Here is a 23,718-nt window from a genome sequence, read left to right as displayed (position 1 = left end):
GTTCAGGGGGTTAGTCCAGGACCAGTTGCCACTGTCTGCTGTTTCCCTGGTTGCAAGTCTTGTGGAGACCTTTAGAGCTTAGGAGAAAGAAAACAAAGATACATGCCTGAAGAAAGAAGGCATGGATGTGCTCCAGAGAGTGTGTGTACTGAGTCCTTTGTCTTAGAGTTCTTATCTGTTTTCTAAAGGCAAAAATTTTAGGGGAGGATCTCAATAGAGTAATCATCAGCTTCCCAGGTGTTTCTTTTAATATGGTGATTCACCAAAATGAGCATATAGGGTGAGGTTTGTGATCTCTACTAATTGGTCAGTGCTAGGGTAAGGGGTTATTGGTCATTGCATCTGGTCCTGATGCCAACATGGCGTTGCTTCATCTGGTTTTGCTGCTTTTCTGGGCCTGGAGCTGAAACACAACTAAAGCCTTCATGTTATTTCTAGTTTGACCAAAACTCTGTCTCTGTGGTCAATAAACCTGAGGCTTTGTTCCTAAGATTATTTGATGTTGATCAGAACATTATTGTCCTGCAGCCTTTATACGTAAGCAAGTTGCCATGCAAGGAAGAAGGAGGCAGGCGAGTCAGGGTGCTGGATGAGGCCAGTCTGAATCAGCTTTCTGTCTGAGTTTCATCATCACTTGCCAAGGAATTTTCCTAGCTTCTTACTATTCTGCCTCAAATGGATGGATACATGAAAGAAGGAATAAAGAAATGAATGAATTCTGGTAGGCCTTATTGTGCAAACCTGTAATATTGGGTTAAGGTCTGTAAATCATATTTATTTCCTTTGATAGTTAACAGAGTGACTACAGTAAGAACATCGATTTCAGCTTTTTTTAAAAAATATATTTATTGATTTCAAAGAGGAAGGGACAAGGAGAGAGAGATGGAAACATCAATGATGAGAATCATTGACCGGCTGCCTCCTGCACGCCCCCTACTGGGATCAAGCATGCATCCCAGGCATGTGCCCTTGGCTGGAATCAAACTTGGGGCCCTTCAGTCCTCAGGCTGATGCTCTATCCACTGAGCCAAGTCGGCTAGGGCTGATTTCAACTCTTGATGATAAGACCTTATCCAGGTTTCATGGGGACGGTCTGGGGAGTGCTTTTTTTGGAAACAGCCTAAGTGCCCATCAGAAGATGAGTGAATTAAAAAACTATGGTACATCTGCACAATGGAATACTATGCAGCTGGAAAAAAAGAAAGAACTTTTACCATTTGCAACAGCATGGATGGACCTGGAGAGCATTATACTAAGCGAAATAAGCCAGTCAGAGAAAGATAAGTATCACACAATCTCACTCATATGTGGAATCTAATAAACTGATGAACAAAAATAGACCCAGAGACATAGAAACATAGAACAGACTGTTAAACCTCAGAAAGAAGGCAGAGGAGGTTGGAGCGGGGAAGAGATCAACCAATGAAGTCATATGCATATATGTATAACCCAAGGACACAGACAGTGGGTGGTGAAGGCTTGGAGAGAGAGGGGTGGGAGAGGACAATGGGGGTAAAAAGGGGCATATGTAATACTTTCAACAATAAAGATTTATTTTTTAAAAAAAGAAGACAAAAAATAAATAAAAAGAAATTATTTTCAGAAAAAAAAATTATGAATGCAAAGTTAGGTAGAGAAGTGAATGTATTAAAATACTTAGAAATCAAATATTGGATTTATAAATCACAATAAATTACAAATTTAAATAATTTGATAAATTCCACAAACATCGCAAAATCCAGAAAAATAACATATCTATTAACTGCCTAATATATATCTATCATACTTCTTTTCATAAACATTTTTGGTTTCATACTTACTTGTCTCCTCTTAAAATGACAATGGTTTGGAAATATCCTTTTTTATAAAGAAATTAGAAAGATAAGCCAGTTTTTGTCATGCTTGATTAAGATTAGCTTTTTACTAATGACAGGTTAGAAAAGTTTCTTTCAGTTTCATAACTCATTATTAGTAATGTCATATACTAATAAATGTTTAGGATTATTATCAAATGTTTAGGATTATTTTAGAAAGTCATTATCTAGTTTCTTTCTTTTTTGTTTTTTAGTATGTTTTTATGTTAATCCTCACCCAAGGATATTTTTTCCATTGATTTTTAGAGAAAGTGAAAGGGAGGAAGGGAAGGGGGGAAGAGAGAGAGAAAGGAAGAGAGATAAAGAGAGAAACATTAATGTGCCCTTGACTGGGAATCGAACCTGAGACCCTTCGGTGCATGGGCCGACATTCTAATCACTGAGCCATGCCTGCCAGGGCTCAAGTTTCTTTCTTATACGAGCTATAAAATTTCACAGCATTTCAAGTTTCCTTGTGCCTTGAGTAATCTTAAAAACTCATTTAATTGATGATGCCCTTAACCTATTTGCCATGAATGTCACCACATTGAGTTTTAATTTTTCTTTATCAGTGTTGGTATTTTTGCAGGTATACAAAACATAAGTGACTTTACACAAATGTATTTGCTATTTGTAATTTGGCTACAGGTTCTTGGCCTGTAACACAGACATAATAAACTCAATTTTGCTGATATATTTGGATTTAAATCTACCATCTTTTTATTTGGTTTTTATTGTTATCACCTATTTCATATCCCTTTTTCCCCTCCCTTCTTTTAAATTAATTAAATATTTTAATTATTTTATTTCCCATCCCTTCCAGAGATTGTTAATTATTCAAGTTCTTATTAGTATTCTTTTAGGAGCTTCCCTGGAGTTTACAACATGTATCCTTGATTAATTGGAATTTACTATAAATTGGAATGCTCCTAATTCCCAGACAATCCTATATAATAAAAGGGTAATATGCAAATTGACCCTAATGGCAGAATGACCAGAACAACCACTCAACCAGTCACTATGAGGCACACTGACCATCTCTTGGTCCCTTTCCCTGGCTGGCAGGCTCTGATCGCCTGATAGTGAATGGGGAACCAGGGGTGGGTGGGGGGGGACATGAGTGGCGCCAGGCCAAGTCACCCCACACACAAAGGGCAACCCGCAGTGGGGATGGGGCCGGCGAGCAGGCGGGAAAGGCCAATCTCTCGGTCCCTTCCTCTGGCCATCAGGCTCCGATTGCCTAATGGTGAATAGGGAACCAGGAATGGGGGGGGGGGGGGAGATGGCCCTGATCACAGGCCAAGCCTAAGGACCATACCCACACACGAATTTCGTGTGTGGGACCTCTAGTGTAAGGATAATGGGACACTTTAATTTCATTTTCATTCTCTTCTGCTCTTTTTTTGGTTATTGTTATTCTATATTTTAATTCTCTCTATATTTTAAAACCCACAGGATACAATCTTTATTGTTTTTATATACTTTACATTTACATATTTACATTTAAATTTAGACTCATTCCTGTATTTATCTTTTCTGTTGTTTTCCATTCCTTTCTGCTTCTCAGGCTCCATCTGAGATCATTTTACTTCTGCCCAAAGAATGCCCTTTAGTATTTCATTTAGTGTACATCTAAGGGAGATACATTTTCTGTTTTTGTCTGAAAATGTCTTTATTTCGTGTAATTTAGGGGAAGATATTTTCACTGAGCATAGAATTCTAAGCTGGCATTCTTATCTTTCACACTTTGAAGTATTGTCCTCTAACTTCCACTGTGAAGTCAGATGTCAGTTTTATTGTTGCTCCTTTAAAATTACTGATTTTTTTCTCTTTGACTGACTTTAAATTTTTTCTATTTTATTTTGGCTTTCAGCAGCATCACTATAATGCATTTAGGTATGGTTTTATTTATATTTCCTGCTTGAGATTAATGTTTTTTTTGTTTTAATCTGTGGCTTGAAGATTTAGTCAATTTTGGAAAATTCTCAACCATACAACTTCAAATATTGTTTCTGCCCCATTCTTTTTTTCTTCTCCTTTATTCTGTCTACATATAAATCGGTTAACTTTCAGCTTTTCAGGCTTTCCCCCCATGTGGTTGTTTTGCTTTATTGAGGCAGGAAATTTCATACTAAGGTCAGGCCTCTGTTACAGAAAACTATTTTAAGCACAATTTCACTTCACCATTTCACTGTAGCCCACAAATTTCCTGCTCCCTTTTCTGTATTTTCCATTCTTTTTCCTTACTGTATTCAGTCTGGCCATTTTCAGATCTCTAATCCTCTCTTTAGCTGTGTCTACTCTGCTTCTGAAGCTTCCATTTACTTCTTATTTTCAGTTATAGTATACTGCAATTCTAGAATTTCCATTTGATTCCATCTTGTCTTCTAATTTCTCTTTTTTCAATAATTTCTTTTCTTTACTGATTAAGGTATTACATATGTGTCCTTATTGCCCCACTGTCCCCCCAACCCCCATAATTTCTTGAATTGGTTCTAATATACTATAAAATTCCTCTCTGGTATGGAGAGGCATTGATTGGACTGTCAGGCCTTGGAGGGAAGGTAGGGGAGGGTGGGGGTAAGGGGGAGAGATCAACCAAAGGACTTATATGCAAGCATATAGGCCTAACCAATGGACACGGACAACGGGGGGTGAGGGCATGAGCGGGGGGGGGGGGGTAACATGAGGATAAGGACACATATGTAATATCTTAATCAATAAAATATATATTAAAAAAATTCCTCTCTGGTAACCTTAATATGGAACCTCTCTAAGTCTGTTTCTATTATATATTTTCTTCCCTTGTTTTTTGGTCATTTAGTTTTGTCTCTTGGTATCAGAGGCAATTTTTGTTTGACTACCTGATTTTGAATACAAAGAACTGTAAATAATTTGAGGCTCTGTATAATATTATCTTCCAGAAAAGATTAGCTTTTGCTTTTTTCAGGCAGTTGGGAGGTGACCGTATATCTAAACCAATCAGAGATGGAGCAGATTGGAGGCTGGGCTTGGGTCTTTGTGAGAATGGGTCTATTTCTGCACCCTTACTACCAGGATGTGCCTCTTTGTGCATTTCAGCTGAAAGCCTGGATTGTTTACCTGGATTCCTCTCCTTGGTGGGCTCTGACCTCCATTTATTGTCCTACTTTTTCCTAAAACTGCTAGAAGCTGTGCTCAGCTCTTAGTTTCTATGCTGCTGCTTGAAATTTGGGAAATACCTTGAGGGGGAAATGATGCTAAATAACAACTTCACCTCTGTGCACTTCCCTTTGCTCCAGGATTTTGGCCCCTCAAATCCTTACTGCCTTGGTATTTCTCTGATATTTTCAAAGAGGTTTTCGAGCTTTTCATTTCAGGAGAGTTGATCGGCAACAGGCTAGTTTGCCATTATCAGAACTGGAAAATCCTATACCACCTCTCTTATAGGCCTGACCTGCTGCCCTCGGAGCTATCCACATCACAGCTCCTTTGAAGAGGACAGAACTACCTGGTCAGACCTGTGGGATCAGCATTCAAAGCCTCAAATTATCTCAGCAATTTAGATTCAGAGACTTGAGCTCTGGCTAACCTCAAAGTGAGTAAGTCAGGAATCTCAACTGAGGCCTGTAGCAGTGGACACTGCCAAGTGTTATAGGTACATCAACGCTCTGGGATCTTTCAACTAGGCCAGGTCTCTTAGCCTCAATAAGCAGGAGCTAGAGCTGACACTTAGTTATGCAGTTATTGATAGCAGCTGAAATTTCATGGGAAGGGAAGAGTTAAAATGCTTCTAAGGTACCCTTCTTTAAACTTCACTTCTTTATGACTCTTTTTGTATTGTATTGTCAATTGGTCTGAACCAATTGGCCCGCGGTGATAGTTGAAAGTTACATGGGCAAGCAATAGAGGGAAATGAGAAATGCAACACATAAAAAAAAAATGTACTTTCTGTTTAAGAAGAATTTGCTGTGATAATAATATGTCCATGTGACTCACTTATTTCTTTATGCTGTCTATATATAAGTAGAATAACTACAGGCAACTTTAAGCTTTTCAAGGTTTCTTTTTTCCCTTTGGTGGTGGTTTTATTGTCAGGCAATTTCATACCACGGTCAGGCCTCTGTTATGAGAAATACTTTAAACACAATTTAAGAACAATATAAAATAAAAATAAAATTACAGTAGTTTCTCCATGAGAACATATGGGAAAATGCTTATTTCTTTTTAAATAAATGGTGGTCAAAATAGATTTTAAGATTTTCATTTTCTTTTCTGCTTCCACTTTAAATGATTGGAAACATCACAGAAGAGCAGGACAATCAGAAGTTGGTATCTTTTCTTTACTAGACTGTCAACAGAGGAGAAATGGAAGGTTCGAAGATGGCTTAAATGTAGCAAATATTTAGTTTTCAGCATTATTTACTTGTTCTTTTAAAAGACCTGAGGATCTGAAGTGATAGAGTCAAATATAACTGAGGTGAGGATCCAGGGACCTAGGTTCTAGTCTTGGTTCTCAGATAACCAGCTGTGGGACCTCTATGGGCACCAGTTTCCCTTTTTTTTTTTAAGTGAAAGAAATGGGACTTGATGACTTCTAAGTTTTATATTCCATAGTTATATATAAAGTAGGTTTATCATTAAACATGTACTCATGTTTGTACCATGCTAACAACCATTCATATACTGGCCTAGCATCATTTATTCTAAGAGTACTTCACAAAGGGGAACATACACATGTAAGTATCATTTTATGGTTCTTTAAGAGATATACCTGGGTATATCTCACCTCCACAATCAGATTTTAAACCCTTAATGGCCAGAGCCTTTTATATTTATACTGTCAAGCAAAGCCTGAGATACTAAATTAGAACTGTACTTTAATGTGCTGATAAATTGGCTAAGGATCCTGAACAAATTAGTGTTTAGTACTGGAAGTCCAGTGGCAGATGTCAGTGGCCTAGTATCTTCATTATCACAAATTAATAAGACTAACAGGTGGAACTGTGTGAAATGGCAGATGGGCTTTCCTCCACTTAAAGGAGGAATCAACAGCTTTGGTGTGGACAGGCAGAGGATAACAGAAATGTTAGCCATGTTCACACAGTCAGTGCACATAGGTCTGAGGCTAATAAACTTTTTCTTTAAAAGGACATATAGGAAATATTTTTGATTTTATAGTCCTTAAGGTCTCTATTGCAGCCACTTATCTCTACCATTATAGGGTGAAAGCAGCCATAGACTTTATATAAGCAAATGGGAATGGCTGTGTTCCAGTAAAACCTTATTTATGGGCACTGAAATGTGAAAATTTCATATAATTTCTACATGGCACAAAATATTATTATTCTTTTGATTTCCCCCTCCCCCAACCATTTAAAGTAAAAATGATTTTTAGCTAATAGGTCATATGAAAACAAGCAGAGGGCCAGGTCTGGCCAGTGGGCCTTAGTTTGCTGTCCCTGATGTAGAGACGTGTGCTGCGAGAGTTTCCTGTTTTAATTAAGTGGGACCTAGGGAAATCCATGAGCCCTGTCCAGTTAGCCTAGAGCAAGCATGTCATACTTGAGGCCCGCAGGCCACATACGGCCCAGGGGCCACATGCGGCCCACAACAAATATTTTTGCAGCCCAGCCAATATAACAGTATGTAAGAAACATCTTAATAAAAATTTCATAACTTAATTTTTACAATATCCTGTTATACATTATTATTAATAACGAACTACAACGTTCACTAATGACTGATTACTATCATCGTGTTGCATTCATGTCCCTTACGTGCCTTATGTGCAGATGCACCATTTCTCTCCACTAATACCAGCAGCGAATACTTTAGAGCCGATGACCACATCATTAGTCTTGGGCTGACTTATTTGGTGTACGCAACAGAAAATATTTCGCTTTCGGAGAAAAAGAAAAATAGGTTTATTTGTGTGACACTTACTCATTTGTGCAGTTATTCAGTGTCTGGTAAGTTAATGTTCAAGAAAAATGTTAATTTTTATTAAAATGTTCTATTATTTTATGTTAATGATGACTCATTTATTTCAGCCCTTTGTATTCAGCATGTCTCTATAGAAATAAACCCACGTTTCTATGAAAATTGAAGCTTTGGGGGGTTTTTTGCAGCCACATACACATAAACCTTGTTTACTTGGCTCATGTTAGCCTTTGAGTTTGACATGCTTGGCCTAGAGAGACTTCCTAGGGGATATGATCAATACAAATCATTCAGCTGTATGATCCTTTAGGATATGAGGCACTGTCATATCATGCACATTAGCTTTAGGATCATCCAAAAATTGAGAGTCAAGTCCTCATCTTTAAGCAATATGTTCTTCCAGAATTCCCTGGGTCCTCTGTGATACTAACAGTTGTTTAGATGGAAAAAAAATGAGAGAGTTTTAAATTAAGGCTTAGCCGGATTCCATCTCCCATGGGTGGTGGGCATGGGAACAGATCCTTCCTGTTGCTCTTGGGCAATAAAGATATAAACAGACACTGCACTTTTCATTACCTCCTCCCCATGTCTCACCATCACACATAATGCTGCCTCTTCTCAGGTCTTTTCATCGTAGGTTCATGTAAGCAATTTACCTTCAAATTGTTAAAATGGGTAATTGTGCTCAGGAAGAATCATTTCCTCAGGACCCCCAAGAATTATTCTGGCTTGAAATGGTTAGAGAAATAGAAAGTGTTTAGGCCATAGAACATCTCTTAGGAAAAGGCCAAATACTGATGTCCAGAGTGATTTGGGGTAAGTAGGCATGAGAGCAGTATTTGGCTAGGAGGGTGGCAGGGGAGGAATGGGTTATCTTGAGCATCTTGAGCCCTTTTCCTTATCTGAAAGTAAGACACTACAGGCCAAATTGGGTGCACAGTTCTAGATTCCTAGTTTTATTATATGTTTGTTCAATAAAGGAAATAGGCATAAAATGAATAAGCCATAGACCCAACTTTTAAGAAACTCAGAGTTCTGTGACCCAGGATGCAGGAACCTTTTTAATTTCCAGGGTGATGGAATGTTGCTGAATGTCCAGGGCTTATGCTTCTTGACCTCTTTTGTACCTAGTACAGGACCATACAAAAGTAGGTGCTTAAGGCATGCTTTTGGTTGTTAGATGTGCTAGTTTTTGAGGGGTTGGGGTGCTTTGCTCCATTTAGGCATAATGTGTTGTTTGGAGCTAATCCTAGGAAGAATCTGTAAACGCACGGACGTTGCCCTCTAGTGACCACTGGGGCTCTTTGGAGCTGAATGGACATGGTGCCTAGAGAGGCCGGCTGGCATCTGCAGAGCACTGCCTGCCGCCGACTGCTGGCTAGAAGGTCATGGGCATCTGTGTGAGATGGAAATGTTTAGACTACAGATCCTATAAAAAAGATACAAAACATTAAAAAGACACAAAAGACAAAGGAAAGTTGGAAAGAAACATATCAAAACATCACATGTAAGATATGGATGATTTGCTTCTTTTGTTTTTAGAATTTTCTACTGTCTACATTTTTACACTGAGCTGTTAGCACCTTTTTTTGAACTACAAGATATTTTTAATAAATATTAGTTTTGTTTAAATTAACTCCATATTATGCTTCAGTTGTTTTAAACTAAAAAAAACACAAAAAACAACAACAAAACCAACCAAACAAACAAAAACTCACTAAAGTCCTAGCCGGTTTTGCTCAGTGGATAGAGCACCAATCAGCCTGCAGACTAAAGGGTCCCAGGTTCAAGTCCAATCAGGGGAACATGCCCGGTTGCAGGCTCAATCCCAAGTAGGGGGTGTGCAGGAGGCAGCCGATCAATGATTCTCTCGTCATGTTGATGTTTCTACCTCTCTTTCTTCCTCTCCTTTTCTCTCTGAAATAAATAAAAATATATTTTAAAAAACGCTAAAATACTGACATATGCTAGTAAATGTAATAAGTCTGAGCATAGTTTCCTTATATTATGTCAGTTGTCTACCATTTCTATGCATTTCTTCTGATTTTTTTCAATTATAGTTTGCATTCAATATTATTTTGTATTAGTTTCAGGTGTATGCATAGTGGTTAGACAATCATACACTTTACAAAATGTTCTCCCTGATATTTCCAGTATTCACCTGACATCATACATAGTTATTACCACATTATTTATTATATTCTCTGTGCTGTACTTTATATCCCCATGACTATTTTGTAACTACCCATCTGTACTTCTCAATCCCTTCATCTTTTTCACCCAGCCTCCCAACTCCCTTCTCTTTGGCAACCATAAGTCCGTTCTCTGTATCTGTGAGTCTGTTTCTGTTTTGTTTGTTTATATTGTTCTTTAGATTCACATAGCACTTTTATACTAAATTTTTCAACTGGAAAAAAAAAGTCAAAGTAATTAACTGCCTTCCTTGTGGATGCCTTTGCTGACTCAAAGCAAACTTTTTTAGTTGGTTCTTAAGATACCCTCAGAGTTGCATGGTGACAAAATTACAAAGTATTCCTTCCTTCTTTTCTCTCTCTCTCTCTCTCTCTCTCTCTCTCTCTCTCTCTCTCTCTCTCAATTTTATTCTGGTAAGATATACATAACATAAAATTTATCATTTTAATCATTTTTAAGTTTATAGTTCAGTGGCATTTAAGTACATTCATATTGTTGCACAGTAATCACCCAACATCCATCTCAAAATACTTTTCATCTTCCCAATCTGAACAATAACTCTTCCTTCCTTCCTTCCTTCCTTCCTTCCTTCCTTCCTTCCTTCCTTCCTTCCTTCCTTCCTTTCTTTCTTTCTTTCACCAATTTTTGGAGGTGACAATCAATAGATCACTATTTATAATGAGGCATTTAATTTGAAGGGATTCAATTTGAAGGGGTATCTGATTTGAGCCTTATTCTTCTAATTATCAACTGTGTGACTTTGGGCAAATCACCCTGCAAGCCTTAGTTTTCTGCTCTGTAAAATGGGAATAAGGGTATTTACATTTAATATATCATAATGCTGTTGTAATTTTTGTAATGATGAAATGAAATAATGTGTTACATTCTTTTTTGCATTTTGAAAATCATTTTAATTTCTTAGAATATAATGGCATTAACCACTTTTTCCCCACTTATTTATTTTTATTGTTTAAAGTATTACATATGTCTCCTTTTTCCCCGATTGCCACCCCCCCCAGGCCACTCCCACTCCCGAGGGCAAGCCCCCACTGCCCCAGTGTCTGTGTCCATTGGTTATGCTAATATGCATGCATTTAAGTCCTTTGGTTGAGATCTAACACCCCCCTCCCCTGCCATTTGTCTCTGGATCTATTTTTGTTCATCAGTTTATATTGATCATTATATTCCACATATGAGTGAGATCATGTGATATTTATCTTTCTCCGACTGGCTTATTTCGCTTAGCATAATGCTCTCCAGTTCCATCCATGCTGTTGCAAATGGTAAAAGTTCCTTCTTTTTTATAATGGCGTAGTATTCCATTGTGTACATGTTCCACAGTATTTTAATCGACTCATCTGCTGATGGGCACTTACGTTGTTTCCAAATCTTAGCTATTGTAAATTGTACTGCTATGAACATAGGGGAACATATATCCTTTCTGATTGGTGTCTCTGGTTTCTTGGGATATATTCCTAGAAGTGGGATCACTGGGTGGAATGGGAGTTCCATTTTTAGTTTTTTGAGGAAACTCCATACTGTTCTCCACAGTGGCTGCACCAGTTTGCATTCCCACCAGCAGTGCATGAGGGTTCCTTTTTCTCCACATCCTCGCCAGCACTTGTCATTTGTTGATTTGTTGATGATAGCCATTCTGACAGGTGTGAGATGGTACCTCATTGTTGTTTTGATTTGCATTTCTCGGATGATTAGTGACTTTGAGCATGTTTTCATATGTCTCTCGGCCTTCTGTATGTCCTCTTTCAAAAAGTGTCTATTTAGGTCCTTTGCCCATTTTTTTTATTGGATTGTTTATCTTCCTTTTGTTAAGTTGTATGAGTTCTCTGTAAATTTTGGAGATTAAACTCTTATCTGAAATAGCATTGGTAAATATGTTCTCCCATGCAGTGGGCTTTCTTTGTGTGTTACATTCTTTATGAAATGTTAGAATTCCTGGTCAAAGAGTGGGTACACCATTAGCATAATTGTTATTTATGTTCATAAGGGAATTGAAAGGCTACTGTTGAAATCTTGACCACTTGACATTCTAGTGGACAGTCATTCCTTTTCAAGAAAAGCAATAATAACCTTTTATTTAAATAGGGTTTCCTAGATTTTGAAAAACTTTTGAAACACCTCATTTAGCTTGTCTTCATAGCAAGTAAGGTTAATATCATTAGTTCTGATTCACAGATGAAGAAAATTAAGGCATTAAAGTCTTGTGGTTTAACTTTGGACAACAGGAGCCAGGCCACCTCTGTTCAAACCCTAGCTCTGCCACTTGGTAGCTGTGTGACCTTGGGAAAGTTATGCAACCTCTTTGTGCCTGTTTCTTCATCTGTAAGAACAGGATGACAACAGTCGTACCGACTTCATAGTATTGTTCTAAAGGATTAAAAAAATTATTTCTTGAAAAGTGTTGAGAGAGCTGTACTAGGCACTTAGTTAAGTGCTATATAAGTTTTTGTTAAATATAAAATAAAAAGAAATCAAGACAGCATGCTTATGCAAAAATAGCTAATTATGGAAATAGGAGCAGAATGCATGGCTCCCAGTCTCCATTCAGTCAGTGATACCTCCCCAACACTGTCAGGATGAACCTCCTGCACTAGAGGACCCAATAAGCTACAAAGTTGAGTCATGATTTCACCATGTATTAAGCCTCTCACAAAAGGTTATTTAAATACAGTGCTGTTACGTTTTTATAATTACACACAGTGATTCATATGCCATAATGGCATTTTTGAGCTTTAATGATTCTTATTTTTAAAAAAAATGCATTTCATTGAGATAATTCAGAAATTCTATTTTTATCCCCAATCATTTGAAATACATTTAAAAAATAAAATTATCTCTGATATTTCATTTTCTATAGATATGTTTGGTTAACTGGCTGGACTGGGAGAAGAATTTACACAGTTGGTGCTGTTGGTGGTCTGTTCATATCCCTTGCACATCGGGGGTCACTAATGGACTTGGGCTTCCTGTGTTTTTCTTACCTGAGTTCATACCTGGCCAAGGGAAGTTTGGGGCCAAAGCAATGGGAGTTGATAGGTAAACAGCCCGGCCTCCTCACCCCCTGATGGTACAGTTCTGGAATGTGCTTACCACAGTCTCTCAGAGGGGTGCCCAACAGGCCTGTGCTCAAGTTATGCAGATTGGTAACCCTTACTGCCTTCTATTTTCTTGCTGTGCTTTCTGGGATTCCCTCCCCCAAAAAACTACTTGCACCCAAATCTTGTCTCAGGGCCTGTTTGGGGTTGAATGACAATTTATAAAGACAGTTTATGACTCAGAGGCCATTATACCTTCCACCCCAAAGCATGAGTGATTTTTCCCCATTCTGTGTATCTTTTATGCTATGCAATAGAGTAAATGCAGGCCATGTCTAACTACAATTTGGAAATGAGATTTGTAAACCTTCTTCAAACTTTTTGGCTCATAAGTTGCTATAAAAGTCCAGCAAGTTATAAATATATGTTCTTCCCTTCATAACATTTTTGAGGAATGGCCTAGGAACAACTTGTGCCAGGTTGTTTGCACATCTACTGAAATTTAACTGGGTGACTGCTCTCCTTTGTCATTTTAAATATACCCACTGGCAACTGTAATATTTCACCCTGATTAGATCCTTCCTGATGGCTCCCTTACAAGATTAACACTGAGCTTTAGAATTAGATCATCCTGCTGAAACTCATTTTGGGCCCAAGGTTCAATAGTTGCCATCTTCTGCCAAAGCACCATCAGATGTCCAACAATTGCTTGCATCTCTCTTCCCGTTTTATACCTCAGCTTCTATATCCCTCATATCCCAAGACCAGCACCTGCATTTCTGATACCTTCCCCATGTCAATGGCTCTTTTCTTAGCCTCGGTACAGCCTCTGGTTTCTAGCCCTTGCAAGAAGCCATTTTTCACTTTGGCTCTAAGGTCTCGCTCATGGCCTCATTAGGCCCTGAGGCCTCTGAATATATGAAAAAGTCCAGGCCTCACTCTAGGCCTGAGGCCACATTTGAACTTCAGTGTGCATATATGGGGATGAAAGAGACAGGAGATTTAGTATAACATACTCCAGGAAGAACAGGAATTCTGTGTTTGCCTAGAAACACACTACTTTCACCATGGTCAATGCAGGTGAAAAACAAGCATCCTGATTATTTATTTGGTTTTCTTTCTTAATCCCAATATCAGTAAAGGGGAGCACAATTTGCCACCCCAAAATGTATCTCTTTGGCACGTTGTAATTAGAGGTAGGACTTTACATACGGTGATCACATTGACTTCGATCCACACTAAAGAGCAAATGACTGACATGCACTCACCTTCCCAAAGTAGGGTTGCTCTCACAGAGAAAATGGGTGCCTACAGGGAGAGAACACAATGGAAGGGAAATTGCAATTTACAAGAAGGTGAATTTTATTCTTGTGCTTTTTCTAAAAAGCATGTGTGTGTGTGTGTTTCTTTTGTTTTGCTCAACTATGGAAAATAAGGAGCAAACACTCTGACCTTTTACTCCTAAGTATTTATTTCAGTGTGTATTTCCTAAGAACAAGGACACTCTTCTACATAATCCCAATGCCATTATCATACCTAATGAAATTAACAATAATTCCTTAATGCCATCTAATAGGCAACTATAATCAAATTTCCCCCACTGTCCCAGAAAATGTCTTTTATAGCTTTTTTATAGCTTTTTAAAAAAATCTAGGATCAAATCAAAGCACATGCATTGCATTTGGTTGTTATAGCTCTCTTTTTTCCCCAGTAACACTGGATAAGTTTAAGGTATACAACATAATGATTTGGTATAAGTATATATTGGCAAAAGGATTGCTTGTTATATTTTTTAAATCTTTTTAAGATAAAACAATAGCTCCCTCGAATTCTTCTAAAATAATGATGTTGACTGCCCTGGCCTGGTGGCTCAATTGGTGGGAGCATCGTCCCGTAGCCTAGGTTGTGGGCTCCGTCCCCGGTCAGGATGCCTATGGGAGGCAACCAATTGATGTTTCTCTCTCTCTCTCTCTCTCTCTCTCTCTCTCTCTCTCTCTCTCTCTCTCTCTCTCTCCTCTAAAACTCAATGAAAACATATCCTCAGGTGATGTTTAAATTTTTTTAAATGATATTGACTTGCTTTGATGAATACAAGTGAGTTATTTTGTAGAATGTGCCAGGATTGGATTTGTCTGTTTCCTCATTAGTTAAATTAAAGTTAAAAAAAATGGGGACAAGTGTCCATCAGTAGATGAGTGGATAAAAAAGATGTGGTACATTTACACAATGGAATACTACTCTACCATAAAAAAAGAAAATTTTACCCTTTGTGACAACATGGATAGACCTGGAGAACATTATGCTAAGTGAAATAAGCCAGTCAGAGAAAGACAAGTACCATGTGATTTCACTCATATGTGGAATTTAATGAACAAACTGAACTATCAAACAAAATAGAGACAGACTCATAGAGAGCAGGCAGACAGCTCTGTTGCAGGGCAGGGGGAGTGGGGTGTTGGGGTGTGTGGAGAGTGATGGAGGGAGGGAGAGGAAAGGGGGGAGGTAGAAGAGGGCACAGAGAAGATAAATGGTGATGGAAAAATAAATTAAATTTAAAAATAAATAAAATAAAAATTTTAAAGTTGGGAGCAAGAATACTGTATAGGCAATGTTATGTTCTTCCTATTGCATTGCATCAGGAGGTACAAGATCTTAGATTGTCCCACTATTGGTGATGCTCAATTTGATCAGGGCCATTTTATGAATTTCATGGGTCATTGGCACTTTACTTTTATGAGAACCTTTCTTCATAAAAATATTAAGAATTATATTTTATAATTGTATTGGCATAGGGATTAATATAATTCATTTTTCTCCTTATTTTTCAAAATATATCTTTATTTATTTCAGAGAGGAAAGGAGAGGGAGAGAGAGGTAGAAACATCAATGATGAGAGAGAATCATTGATTAATTGCCTCCTGCACACCCCCGTCTGGGGATTGAGCCCGCAACTTGAAGATGTGCCCTTGACCGGAATTGAACCTGGGACCCTTTAGTCTGCAGGCGGATGCTCTATCCACTGAGCAAACCAGCTAGTGCTCTTCTGGTTTTAAAAGAAATTAAAACATTTTCCTGAGCTCCTAAAGATGTCATGGGCCCCAGACTTTAAGCCTACTCTGGCTAATGGAGAAGTTCACCCTGGGTTTGACCATTTGATTAAAAGAGATGACCTCCAGATTGCCCCATCATGAAGGTACATTTTCCCCTTTGCAATTAGATCGTAATCTACAGGGAGACTCTTTGAGATTATGTGAATATTGTTTTCCCTAAAATCTCTCCCTTGCTGGTTTCATGATTTTTGCCTGAGTCAGTTATTAATTATACTGAAGGTTCAGGGATAAAAATATTGAGGTGCAAAGAGTATGTGATTTGTTCAAGACCATAAAGCTAGTTGGTAACATCACCATTAAGAATCAGATCTGTGTGGTCCCAAGTTCATATTAGAGCCCAGAGGAAACTGGAGTATTTTAAAAAGGAGTAACACAATAAACAACATTGGAGTTATTTGATCTGGAGTGAAGAACAGAAAAGGATGACTGGAATATGTTACATGCTTAAAGATAATGACTTCATGGGTACCCAGGATCATCAAGTTCTCCATTTGGAGAGTAATGGCACAAAGGGAGATAAGATTACATTGCTCTAGCCCGGCCAGCATGGCTCAGTAGCTGTGTCGACCTATGAACTAAGAGGTTGCTCTTCAATTCCCAGTCAGGGCACATGCCTGGGTTGTGGGCTCAATCCCTAATGTGGGGCATACAGGAGGCAGCAGATCAGTGATTTTCTCTCATCATTGATATTTCTATCTCTCTCTCTCCCTCTCCCTTCCTCTCCAAAACCAATAAAAATATATATTTTTAAAAAGATTCCATTGCTCTGGATTATAGTCATTTTATAAGCCAGCTAATAATTGCTTCACATTTCTTCAGAAACATTATTGGTGTTATCCTCAGGAGAAAATAAAGCCAATGTTTAATAGTTTCATCAATTGTTATATTATTATTAGGTATTAAAATTCTAATTTAAAGGTTGACAATTTGTCATTTACCCTAGAGATTCATTTAGTTCATTTGGTTTTCTCTTCACCTCAGTCTTCTCTAGGTAGTGTGCATTAGAATTGTAATGGACATTTAAAAAGGATTCTTGTTCTACAATTCCTACGGACTTCAGAAGGTGATTATGGACAAATAAGGGCTGAAATACTGGATCCTTAAAAATAGACAAACTGCCCATATTTGAATAAAAGACAAACCTTTCTGTGGACAAAGGTTTCCTTCCAACTGTGGGTGTGGGAGCCAGCTACTGCTACTTGCCAAGAATAGCTTTCACACATTAATCTTGTTGCAAAGAACATTTTTGACCTTTTCAATGTTTGCATTTAAAAAATGAAGCACAGATGTTTTCAAAAGTGGGAAACAATTGTCATGAGCCCCAAATTATCACAAGAGTGAATTTGTCACTCTATGGAAGAATGATGCTTACTAAATATGTAAAAGTGGATCTGTTCTCTCTCATTTGTGAGGAGTTGAAATAAGAGATGCATCTGCAAGTCACATATTATTGATCAATTAGTAAGTATTTGCTGCACATCTACTTTGAAATAAGTGGTATGCAGGACAAGGGACCTGGAGTATTTTTAGAATTATAGACAGAAGAGAAGAGGAGAAGATATAAGTTTCTGACTTCAGGAAACCTATGAGAAAGTCAAGTAAAAAAAGTCAAGTAGATCCATGGAAATCTAGAAAACAATTCAAGATAGTGCATAGTAAGCATAAAATGAGAAGAGTCAATAATCCTGTCATAAAATTAAACAGGTTAGGAGAAAGAACAGGAATGATTGAGGTGCAGATTGGCTGGCAAAAGCTTTATCAAGTTGATACTTATAAACTGGAATTTGGAAGGGTAGAATTCAGATGAATGGAAACTCTGGGATTGGGCATGAAGAAAAGAGGGAGACAGGAAAGGAATGGAGAATTTAGAAACAGGACATACTGGTTAAAAGAAATTAAACCAGGGCCCACTTAAGCTTTCAAGCTATAGTCATGTTCTTCTTAGACAGTTCCTACCCAGTGACTGAACCAGATAGTAACTGATGTCACACTCTTTTTGGGTGGCCAAAAGCATGTGACCTCAGCTAAGCAAGGTGGTGATACAAAGGGCCTGGCAATTCTATCCAAGATAGGACTCCTTCATTGGACAATCTTTGCTCCTGAGCTTCCCACTGAACTGGTGTTGGGTAACCAACAGTTTCAATTTACTGGGACTCAGAGATTTTCCAGGATGTAGGACTTTCAGTGCTAAAACTGGGAAATTTTCAGGCAAGCTAAGATGGTTAGTCACCTTGACTGGTGTAGACCTTGTCAGGTCTGTAGCAGAGTCTGACAGCTCCCTGTGCCCAATCCTGTTTCCTTCCCTTTTTCCTTTCACAGGTATTACTCCTCAATAAACTCTTTGTCCTCCTGACTTCATCCTAGTGTCAAGTCAAAGACACTTGATCTAAGACAGGGACACATGTGGCACAGGAACCAGGAAGGACTAAATACTACAAGAGAAGATGAGGCTGGAAGTAGGAGGGCTGGGGAAAGATTACTTTGATAATTATAGGGATGCTCCTGTGTGTAATGTTTTCAGCAGGCTATTCATTCTATATACTTTGAAAAAGAAAAAAATATATATGTAATTACTCAATGACTTAAGGTTCCCTACACTGCATTTGAATACTCAAAATGAAGGCTTTGTTAAAAAAAAAAAAAGTGAACCTTCTTGTCCCTGTGTCCTTTAAACATGCTTTGTTATTAATTCTTATAATTTAAGAAGAAAAATGAAAGAAACTTTATCTTTCCTTAGAATTAATCTTAAAATCAAGAGAGAATGTGGGCAGAACATTACTGCTGGAGAAAGGGGAAGGCATCTTTCAGGGCCTGGACTAGAATAAGGTGAGTGAGGTACTTGGGGTGCAACACTAAAGTAGCCACTCACTGTCAGGGTTGTGTACCAAGTGGGCACTTGCATGAACCTGAGAGTGAGCACCTCCTTAGATATTGCACCCAAGTGCCTCATTTGCCTCACCCTAGTCCTGGCCCTAGTATCCATAATAATATTGTGCAACTTACACAGAACATTTCCTCTTTCCTGCCCCAGGTACAAAGCCATCGTCCGGCCAATGGATATCCAGGCCTCTCATGCCCTGATGAAGATCTGCCTCAAAGCCGCATTGATCTGGATCATCTCCATGCTTCTGGCCATTCCAGAAGCTGTGTTTTCTGATCTACATCCTTTCCATGAGGAAAGCACCAATCAGACCTTCATCAGCTGTGCCCCATACCCACACTCTAATGAGCTACATCCCAAAATCCACTCCATGGCTTCCTTTCTGATCTTCTACATCATCCCACTGTCGATTATTTCTGTCTACTACTACTTCATTGCCAAAAATCTGATCCAGAGTGCTTACAATTTGCCTGTGGAAGGGAATATACATGTCAAGAAGCAGGTAGGTGCTCAGGATTGATTAATTTCCTACTTGGAGGTTTGATCCCTTGCATTTCTTTTGGACTCCACTGACAAGTACAGTATTGTCATGGTCATGTCACCTGATTCTGCCATTAGAGAAGATGGGTGATCAAGTTTCCAGATGGTAAATGGAAACTCCTAGCCACAGAAGCCCCAGGAATTCAGGTGCCCTTTATAATCTTGTTGTCTTATTAAAGACCTAAGCTAGGGAAGTGTTGAAAACCCGCAGGATTTGGAGTATGGGTTTCTTTTTGAGAAATATCTGAAAAAGTGTTGTTTTATCATTTAAAAAAATAAAATATTGAGGCTCACAGGAATGTGACTTATTTAAATTCCAATCACATTGTTTGGATAGGAAGAAGATTTCTATGTGGGGGAAAAGCAGAGGGGTCAGGAAGATGAGGCTCATTGAATAAAAAGAAGTAGTTTGATTAAGACAGGCTCACACTGATTTAGGTTCAAATCCAGGTTTTATGACTTATCTGAGCCTCAATTCCTTTATGCATGGCATAGGGTAATAACCTCTATATTGTAAGGCTGTTGGAGGATTGCAAAAGAGAGCATATGTACACCTTAGACTGCCCAGAATTCAGGATGCCCTCTATATATGTTAGACTCCCTTGCCCATCCATGTAAACCCCTATAATTTCATCCTTGAGGTAAGAATTGTAGAAACCAGGGCTCTCACTTTCTCCTCTTTGCCAGTTCTTGCCTCCCACTCCAAATGTAGATTATGTATTAATGATGGAGAAACGTAAAGATGCCCCATTCATTTCAATGTATAGCTGACTCAGTTGGAGGCTTCACCCTTTATAGTTTCTTTCTGGGGGAGGGGGAGGCCTTAATTGTAAGAGGAGGGTGAGTTCTTAGTGAAACTGTCTCCCTACTTGAAAGACCTCTCAATAGTGAACGTATATTGTATCCCAAATTCTTTAATGAGAAAGATGCTTCCCCTTGCAGTAGCAGAGGGAGTAGGGAGCCAAAGGAGATGCTCAGCCCATTTTACCTAAGACCCTTTCTGTATAGTATAGTCCAGAAATGAAATAATAATAATAATAATAATAATAATAATAATGATAATAATAATAATAATAATAATAATAATAATATAGCTAATTATCTTGGTTTGGCCATTGAGGAAGAACAAAGCTAATTGCTTCTTTGAGCATCAGAGGAATTAGAAAGTTTTAACTGTGGAGAAAGACATGAAGTCATATGACTGATAAACTGTACCAATGCCCTCCTGAGAAGAAGCAGAGCATTTACTAGAATTTCAGTATGCAATCCATTCAAGCATACAATCAACTTTGGTTAAAAATCTGTTCTTAGTGGCATGGTCTAACTGTATTCTACTTCATGGATTTCTGCTTCCTGGCATTTCCATTTCTGTGTTTCTGACTTTTTTTTCTTTTTCTGTCTGTTTCTGTTGCTTTTCTCTCATTTATGATTCTCTCTTGTCCCCTTTCTCCTATTAAACTCTTTTTCTATGGCTTTATGAGCTTGTCTCTTTCCCTAATTCTTTTTCCCTGTCTTTTTTTTCTCTGAATCTTTGTTTCTCTGAAATCCTCCCACACTGTTCCTTGGTCCCTCTGTCCTCTCTGTGTGTGACTCTCTCCTCAGATTGAATCCCGGAAGCGCCTTGCCAAGACAGTGCTAGTGTTTGTGGGCCTCTTTGCCTTCTGCTGGCTCCCCAACCATGTCATCTACCTGTACCGCTCCTACCACTACTCCAAGGTGGACACCTCCATGCTTCACTTTGTCACCAGTATCTGCGCCCGCCTCCTGGCCTTCACCAACTCCTGTGTCAACCCTTTTGCCCTCTACCTGCTGAGCAAGAGTTTTAGGAAGCAGTTCAACACCCAGCTCCTCTGTTGCCAGCCTGGCCTATTAACCCGGTCTCACAGCACCGGCAGAAGTACCACCTGCATGACCTCCCTCAAGAGTACCAACCCCTCTGCAGCCACCTTCAGTCTTATCAATGGAAACATCTGTCATGAGGGGTATGTCTAGACTGACCATTGACCCTGCCCGGCTGTGGCCCCTTGGTTTTGCTCTATGGCTGGTAAAGAACCCTCACATCTGTTGTTATCTCTGTACCCTCTAAAGACCCTTTGTAAAGCTGAGGAGTGATACAGGCAGGTTGGGGAGAGGCCTAAATGGATCTCTGTTATGTTTGAAAAGCCCATCAAGGCGTACCTTTTCCATTTTAATTTGTGAATACTTCTGATATAGAGCAAACTACCTTTTTAAAGAAAAGATACCAAATAGAAAATTATTATTTTAAGCATCAAACCCTGATATACAGGTGTGGCCAATTAAGTCATAGAAACTATATGAAGAACCAAATTTATATAGTAGAGAAATTATACATTGAATGTCCACTCCGTGGAAGACTTCACTTTGTCATTTCTTTAAACAGGAGCTAGTGCTTTAAAACTATGATTTGAGTCATATTTCAGGAATATTTATAATCACAAAGCAAGAAAAAAATTTTTGAAACTAATATGAAAAGTTGGCCGTATGAAAGAGTTCCATATATGAAGGACAGTCCCCAAATTGATAACACTAGAAACTGGTTCGAGACAAATCTAAGTGTTGGACATCACCGAGGACATAGGAGAAATACCTAAGGCAAAAACACAACCAAACACATAGACACATATGTAAAGATCCATGTGTGACTGTGGAGTAATATCTCACATTCCGAATTCTAAGTTGATGGAAGTTCTTTTCGTGGTTACCCAATTATACTCAGTTCCACTATAGAAGAGAAATCCTTTTGGGGTAGGAGGAATTGATCATGCTATCAATTCACCAAACATTATAAGTGCATAAACTATAGTGTTTATTTTTGGTATAGAGGATTTTCAGTCAAATGTACTTACCTAGATTATATCGAAGCGGTAGCTTCATAGGAGAAAAAAGGATCATATCTGAGTGAAAGTAGAAACATGTTTACATTTAACAAGTGATTCACCTGTAATCTGCGGGAAGAAATTAATACAAGTTCAGTAATATTTATTTCTACCTGAATATGTACAACAAAGTTACAGAGGACTTCTCTTTAAGAACTGGTTAAAAACAGCTACATTAGATATATTGTTTCTACTTAAGAGTATTCACAAAACAGCCCATGTGCATAAAAATAGTGGCTTTAAGTATTTCTCTTTTTCTAAGTGAGTAAAATGATTTGACCATCTTACTCTAGAAACCTGAATCAAGTTTTTTTTGTTGTTTTTTTTTGTTTTGTTTTGTTGTTTTTATTCAAGGACAGGCCATTTTGACAGATTGCAAACATGCTAATGATAAATCCAAATTCTGCAAATGTGCCCTAATGTATATCCCTTGCATTCCAAGATCATTTTATTTTACTTTATTTAAAATATATTTTATTGAGTTTTTACAGAGAGGAAGGGAGAGGAATAGAGAGTTAGAAACATCAATGAGAGAGAAACATCGATCAGCTGCCTCTTGCACACCCCCTCCTGGGTATGTGCCCACAACCAAGGTACATGCCCTTGACCAGAATCGAACCCACGACCCTTCAGTCCGCAGGCCGACGCTCCATCCACTGAGCCAAACTGGCTAGGGCCCAAGATCATTTTAGTTCTAGTTTTCTCCATCCAGGTGAGATAGAACAATCAGCTCTCTTTTGCACATGACACATATTAAAAGATTTTTGTCTCTTGATACAAGGAAGCCCTCACTGTCTGTGGATCTTTAGAAGTTAGGACCAAGACAGTTGCAAAGATGTGTGTTTACAGTTATATTAGCTGGAGTAAAACTGCTTCACTTCTGTTTGCTGCATGAACTTTTATGCTGGACATGCCTGCTTTTCTGGTAGTCCACAATTACACTGAACAATTTCAAAATCAAGACAGGTAGTGTAGCTGAAAGAACCAAGATTTTTAGCTTGACATTCCAATTTTGTCTCTAGCTAAATGACCTTAGCTATCAATATCCCTTCTCTAGACTCATTTTTTCATCCCTAGAATGAGAGGATAGTGTTAAGTTCCCTTCTATTGCTAAAAGCCTCTGAGTCTCATCATTATTTCTAGTTCTGTGTCTAAAGCATTTATGGAACCCACATGCTCACAGTTTCCCCACTTCTGCTACCCTTGCAACAACTTCTCTTGGCAAATCCTTGAACTGCCACTCCACATTCATGTTCACGTTCATGAAAT

General features: G+C 38.4%; 1 protein-coding gene across 1 annotated transcript in view; it reads left to right on the top strand.

Moving 5' to 3' along the window:
* GRPR (gastrin releasing peptide receptor) overlaps nucleotides 1-21,841 on the top strand; it is a 35,214-nt gene extending 13,373 nt beyond the window's left edge. The window contains exons 2-3 of the mRNA XM_036303978.1: nucleotides 19,163-19,514; nucleotides 21,155-21,841. Coding sequence (XP_036159871.1) covers nucleotides 19,163-19,514; nucleotides 21,155-21,544 — 742 coding nt within the window. The 3' untranslated portion in view covers nucleotides 21,545-21,841. The remainder of the gene's footprint in view (nucleotides 1-19,162; nucleotides 19,515-21,154) is intronic.
* The last annotated feature ends 1,877 nt before the right edge of the window (nucleotides 21,842-23,718 follow it).

This window comes from Myotis myotis, unplaced genomic scaffold (assembly GCF_014108235.1).
Source record: "Myotis myotis isolate mMyoMyo1 unplaced genomic scaffold, mMyoMyo1.p scaffold_m19_p_4, whole genome shotgun sequence".
In the NCBI taxonomy this organism is placed as follows: Eukaryota; Metazoa; Chordata; class Mammalia; order Chiroptera; family Vespertilionidae; genus Myotis; species Myotis myotis.
The sequence above is the reverse complement of the archived record's forward strand: the minus strand, read 5'-3'. Positions and strand labels throughout refer to the sequence as shown.